General features: G+C 41.7%; 2 protein-coding genes across 4 annotated transcripts in view; one reads left to right on the top strand and one right to left on the bottom strand.

Moving 5' to 3' along the window:
* Positions 1-458: 458 nt before the first annotated feature.
* On the bottom strand, positions 459-2,728 carry LOC126293697 (probable ribosome biogenesis protein RLP24). Its single transcript, XM_049987002.1, has 3 exons — positions 2,584-2,728; positions 2,297-2,483; positions 459-863 (listed from the first exon to the last, which is right to left on the bottom strand). The coding sequence occupies exons 1-3, from the start codon at positions 2,662-2,664 to the stop codon at positions 616-618; spliced, it is 516 nt and encodes a 171-aa protein (XP_049842959.1). The 5' UTR covers positions 2,665-2,728; the 3' UTR covers positions 459-615.
* Positions 2,729-2,737: 9 nt separating this feature from the next.
* LOC126293696 (uncharacterized) overlaps positions 2,738-6,187 on the top strand; it is a 28,476-nt gene continuing 25,026 nt past the window's right edge. Inside the window, exon 1 of one of the 3 annotated variants that reach the window (XM_049986999.1) lies at positions 2,738-2,972. In XM_049986999.1, coding sequence (XP_049842956.1) covers positions 2,867-2,972 — 106 coding nt within the window. In that variant the 5' untranslated portion in view covers positions 2,738-2,866. Of the gene's footprint in view, positions 3,077-6,187 lie in introns of all 3 variants that reach the window. The other 2 variants (XM_049987000.1, XM_049987001.1) reach the window with 2 other exon arrangements.

Below are 6,187 nucleotides of genomic sequence, written 5' to 3'. Positions count from 1 at the left end.
GTGGCTGTCACCAATGAGCACCCAGTAATTATTTTAAAACAAATTGATACAGGATTAAACAAAGTTCACTGAACCATTATGAAGTTTTTCAAAGTTAATGCACTAAATTGGCAGCTATGTACAAATTTTGCATTAACATCTGCCAATTAAGTGCGTTATCTTTGAGAAACTTCTTAATGGTTCAATGAACTTTGTTTATAGCTGTATCAATTTGTTTTAAAATAATTACTGGGTGCTCATTGGTGACAGCCAGAGTAGTTACATGTTAATTATATTGTATAATAATTTATACGAATAGGAAGAAGATGAATGAAGGAATATTAATGAATAAATATTACAAATGTCAGTGCTAAGATGTATGGTATTTGCTATGTGCAGCAACATTAGCAATTTTTGAGAGAGAGGGAGACGGAGGTAGGGAGGGAGAATATTTGAGGCGAATGGAGCAAAACACTAACTGGGTAACTTATTGAATTTATTTGGCGTAATTAGAACAGCAAGTTCTAAAATAAACTTGTCATCAATTAACACAGTGTAACATACTACACATCACGGATTACTTTTGAGTCCTTCGGATCACTTTCCTTTAGCACAAATAAGTACACACAGTCACGGTTAAGCTCCCATTGGCTCGACAGTCTCTGCGACTTCCATTTCTGTGTCAGATTCCTCAACCTGAACGAAGGCTTCTTCCTTGGCCCTCTCCTTGAGGCCTGCCGCAGGAGACCGGATGAGCGAGAGGTCCCTGTGTACCTCCTTGATGTCGCGCTGGGTCTCCAGTTCACGGCCCTTCCGCAGCCGCTGCATGATATGGTGGGCCTCTCGCTTCTGCCTGATCTCGTCTACACGCTTCATTGCTTCCACTGGAAAGGAAAACAACACAGTTCAATGTAGTAGCTACAATGATGTGAATGTCTTTATCAAAATCTTGTTTTGACTACAACTGCCATGCCAATTGGGTATTGCACAACAGCCTTTAAGGAACTGTCCTATCTGTGTCCATCACCCATGCACAATGCAATAATAAAAAAAAGACATTAAATGTTAAGTATATCAGCAATAAATTCATTTTTGGACAATAAGAAATCTGGCATAGGGTGAAATTAATATCTATAGCCAGGGGCATTCGGCTAACTTGAACCCTTCGCCACCACATAGATAGACAAATCAATTTAGTGTTAGTTCAAAGAAAGGCACAGTGTGTTGTGAATGTTGACTAGCAGCAAGAGTACCTGGGGACAGTTTTCATAAAATCTCAAAAACTCTTATCATTCACCAGCTAATCTCCTGCCCTAGATACACTCTTGGCCATGTAATGCAGGTACCATAATGAAAATAACAGGCGGAAGATAGAAAGAGAGAGAGAGAGAGAGAGAGAGAGAGAGAGAGAGAGAGAGAGAGAGAGAGAGAGAGAGCAGGTGTGAATATATCTGCTTACTCATACATTTCCAACAGGTCACTGTAAGGATCTCTTATCATCAGACCCCTATGAGTACACTCATGCTCTCAGATGGCTCTCTGTGAGGCGACTGCTGCCAGTAACCCAATTGATAGAAATGAAATGCCATCACCTGGTATGTCTTCTGGTTGGAGCCAAAACTAGCAACCAGTTTTCCAGGCAAACTGGAGAGAGTTCTTGTTGCACAGCACACTGTTCATAGTCATGATGTCACCTATTGGTGTCTGTACTATGTCCAGCCATAGTACAGAAAGATGCAAAGAAATTAATCAAAACTATTTTCTTGGGTTATTATTAGAAGTTATATTTTGTAAGCTGTGTATGAAAGAAAGAACACTGTACATGGACCAACCAAATCAGGTAGTGTAGTTAGTATACTGATGGGTAATATCGTTAAATGCTCATATTCAATTTCCTGAACTTCGACAGACGACTTACTGTATGCTCTGTTTGGACTTCCTGATTTAGATTTTGACAATTTCTGGAATGGTTCCTTCAGCGAGGCTGCAGCTGAGCACAACTCTCGTAAAAAAAACATCTATACACATTCTACGTGTGTACATATTTCTGCTGTTTATTTTCAAAGCGTTACAGTTATAAGATTACTGTATGATGACCTATTTGTGTATAATATGTGCCACCTAACTTCCACAATTTGATTAAATTAACTTTTCTCGGAGTTTACCAGCCAACAATGACAACAACGTGAAAATTTAAAAAGGCCCACAGCAGTATATCGGCACTAACATACTTTGATGTACATGCTGCAACAAATTTCCTTGTTAGCTTACAATTTGACTAAGACTAATAAGCTTTTTTTGTCAAGAGAGCATTTACCAGTTTTTGACCACATCTCCCTGTCGTACTTCAGTGGTATGTTCCTTCGTTTCTCAAATTCAAAAGCTGGATCTACAGCAAGTTCTTTTCCTGCTGTTTTTCGGAAAGCTTTCGTCCACCTTACTTTACGTGGATTCTTCTTCTTCTTGAAAGCCGCATGACATTTCGATCGGCAGAATTTGAAGATCTATAAATCACACAAATACGAGACACGAGTGTTAAGAACGAGTTTCGCTTCAGTTTACAGAAACAAATGTTCGTTGTTATCCAACACGGGAAAAACTCACCTTACAATCATTTCTAACGAACTGTATTCCATGTCCCGGATAGATACGGGAAGAACAAAAATAACACGTTTCTATACGCATGGTTTACAATAACATTACACCACTTCACGCCGAGCACCGTGAAAGACAGTAGAAGATCGAATTCGGCATTTGTTTGTTGTCAGCGGAAGGGCAGGAGTGAAAACTTGTTGCTTGTAATATATCTAAAATATCGTAACTATACAAACCGAAAAAATACTTTTCCCGACAAGTAATTATTTTCAGAGTATTGAAATATTAAAACATGTGTTTTAAACTTCTTAGCAAAATAGCTGTCTTATCAGATTCTTGGCGATTTTCTGCGAACTACTACAAGTTTTTCATGGAACGAGTGTTCAATCTTTGCAAAGGTGGGTTGTTTGAAATACGTGTTATAATGGTTTATCATGAAAGTGTAGGACCAAATTTACGGTGCAAGCGCCGTTGAATAGCTATGTTTCCATTTGGCAGTGTGGTAAATATTGCAGTTGTGTTGTTAATGTCTAAAATTTGTTTATATTGCTGAGCACAATTGTATTTCCGCCGCACAGTAGTCCACAATTTACCATCAACGGAGTTTGTCGTAAGCAAAGTGGTTAAACACCGACTTACGTTATAAATTACGTTTAGAGAGAGATTCTTTCAAACTTCAGTGGAATTATGTTTTCATGGTTATTTGTTTTTTTTTTTTCTTCCTGATTAACCATAACAGGGTCCTAAATACCTCATTAACAAGGTTAGGTTAAAAAGCTATTTTTATTGTTAAAGAATGTTCTATTGCTCATATATTTAAACGCATTGCCTTGATAAACTGATAAACTGCATGTAGTTGTGTTACACTGATAGATACTTGTAAGTAACTCTTTTAGAGTACAAAGTGAAAGGTGATTTTTCTAAATGAAGGTGTATTTGAAATCTGCTCAGTTGAATTAGAAAAACAAAATGTTGTCATTATATCTATATACACAATTCCAGGTGTAGCAGTAACAAAATGATATTTACCAAAGTTAATGGGTCTTTTACAGAAAGTCAGTAATGACGAAAAGAAAAAAGGTTTTAATAACTGCTGATTTCATTATAAATTTATCAAATTAAACCAGTGACTCCGTACAGTTTATGTACCTGATCCAAAATTTTGAGTTCAAAGCAAACTTCACAGAATTCATAAGAAAATAATCTAACAAATTATACATTTGATGATGAAAGGAAGCTGTGTAGATTTAGGATTTTCAGACCATTCTGCTTTGTTTATTGAAATGACTAATGCAAATGAACAAAGTACTATAAAAACTTACGTCTAAAGACATTTTACTGGTGAAAACTTAAGATATGTCTACTCTGAATTAGAAGAGATGGAGTGGCAATTCAAGACGAGATTCCAATCTCTGTACATTTTAACATATTTCTTTGCATTTTTTTTACATGTATTTAATGAAATATTTCCATTAAGTGTCTAACAAGCTAAATTGGAATAAAAATATCTAATGGAAAAAAAAGTCAGCTGCACAATGAACTGAAATACAACAAAAACCCTGGTGTCATTAACTATGTTAAATAGTATAAAAGGGTAGTGAAAGCAGCAAAAGAAATGGTTAATAATAACTACATCTCGGCTCATGGAAACAAATCAAAGGTAGTATGGTCCATCGTAAAATCAGAACAGAGTATATTTATTGGGAATCGAACTTAAGAGCTGAAAGATCTGTAAGGAGGAGGAGGAGATTAGTGTTTAACATCCCGTCGACAACGAGGTCATTACAGACGGGATCCGTAAGGCTTGTGCAAGATGTGGAATTATGTTTTACTTTATATTTTTGTTACTCACTTCTGCTGAATAAATACTACACTCCTGGAAATTGAAATAAGAACACCGTGAATTCATTGTCCCAGGAAGGGGAAACTTTATTGACACATTCCTGGGGTCAGATACATCACATGATCACATTGACAGAACCACAGGCACATAGACACAGGCAACAGAGCATGCACAATGTCGGCACTAGTACAGTGTATATCCACCTTTCGCAGCAATGCAGGCTGCTATTCTCCCATGGAGACGATCGTAGAGATGCTGGATGTAGTCCTGTGGAACGGCTTGCCATGCCGTTTCCACCTGGGGCCTCAGTTGGACCAGTGTTCATGCTGGACATGCAGACCGCGTGAGACGACGCTTCATCCAGTCCCAAACATGCTCAATGGGGGACAGATCCGGAGACCTTGCTGGCCAGGGTAGTTGACTTACACCTTCTAGAGCACGTTGGGTGGCACGGGATACATGCGGACGTGCATTGTCCTGTTGGAACAGCAAGTTCCCTTTGCCGGTCTAGGAATGGTAGAACGATGGGTTCGATGACGGTTTGGATGTACCGTGCACTATTCAGTGTCCCCTCGACGATCACCACAGGTGTATGGCCAGTATAGGAGATCGCTCCCCACACCATGACGCCGGGTGTTGGCCCTGTGTGCCTCGGTCGTATGCAGTCCTGATTGTGGCGCTCACCTGCACGGCGCCAAACACGCATACGACCATCATTGGCACCAAGGCAGAAGCGACTCTCATCGCTGAAGACGACACGTCTCCATTCGTCCCTCCATTCACGCCTGTCGCGACACCACTGGAGGCGGGCTGCACAATGTTGGGGCGTGAGCGGAAGACGGCCTAACGGTGTGCGGGACCGTAGCCCAGCTTCATGGAGACGGTTGCGAATGGTCCTCGCCGATACCCCAGGAGCAACAGTGTCCCTAATTTGCTGGGAAGTGGCAGTGCAGTCCCCTACGGCACTGCGTAGGATCCTACGGTCTTGGCGTGCATCCTTGCGTCGCTGCGGTCCGGTCCCAGGTCGACGGGCACGTGCACCTTCCGCCGACCACTGGCGACAACATCGATGTACTGTGGATACCTCACGCCCCACGTGTTGAGCAATTCGGCGGTACGTCCACCCGGCCTCCCGCATGCCCACTATACGCCCTCGCTCAAAGTCCGTCAACTGCACATACGGTTCACGTCCACGGTGTCGCGGCATGCTACCAGTGTTAAAGACTGCGATAGAGCTCCGTATGCCACGGCAAACTGGCTGACACTGACGGCGGCGGTGCACAAATGCTGCGCAGCTAGCGCCATTCGACGGCCAACACCGCGGTTCCTGGTGTGTGCGCTGTGCCGTGCGTGTGATCATTGCTTGTACAGCCCTCTTGCAGTGTCCGGAGCAAGTATGGTGGGTCTGACACACCGGTGTCAATGTGTTCTTTTTTCCATTTCCAGGAGTGTATTTACTTCAAGTGCACTGCCACTGAAGATGCTTCTGAAACGCAGCAGTGAGACACAAATTTCAAGTTTTCGCAACCCACGGTTGCTTCATCAGGAAAGAGGAAAGTAGAGGGAAAGACGAAAGGATGTGGGTTTTAAGGGAGGTGGTAAGGAGTCATTCCAATCTCGGGAGTGGAAAGACTTACCTTGTCCAATGGCCAGCTTCACACATCCGTCCACATCAAACCCACCAACAAGCAACAATAGTGCTAGTTGTGGGGGGCTGCTACTGTCGTAGGGACAGTGATGCGTAAAGTACTGTAAGCACACACTATAGGC

The sequence above is a fragment of the Schistocerca gregaria genome, chromosome 10 (assembly GCF_023897955.1).
Source record: "Schistocerca gregaria isolate iqSchGreg1 chromosome 10, iqSchGreg1.2, whole genome shotgun sequence".
Classification (NCBI taxonomy): domain Eukaryota; kingdom Metazoa; phylum Arthropoda; class Insecta; order Orthoptera; family Acrididae; genus Schistocerca; species Schistocerca gregaria.
The sequence above is the reverse complement of the archived record's forward strand: the minus strand, read 5'-3'. Positions and strand labels throughout refer to the sequence as shown.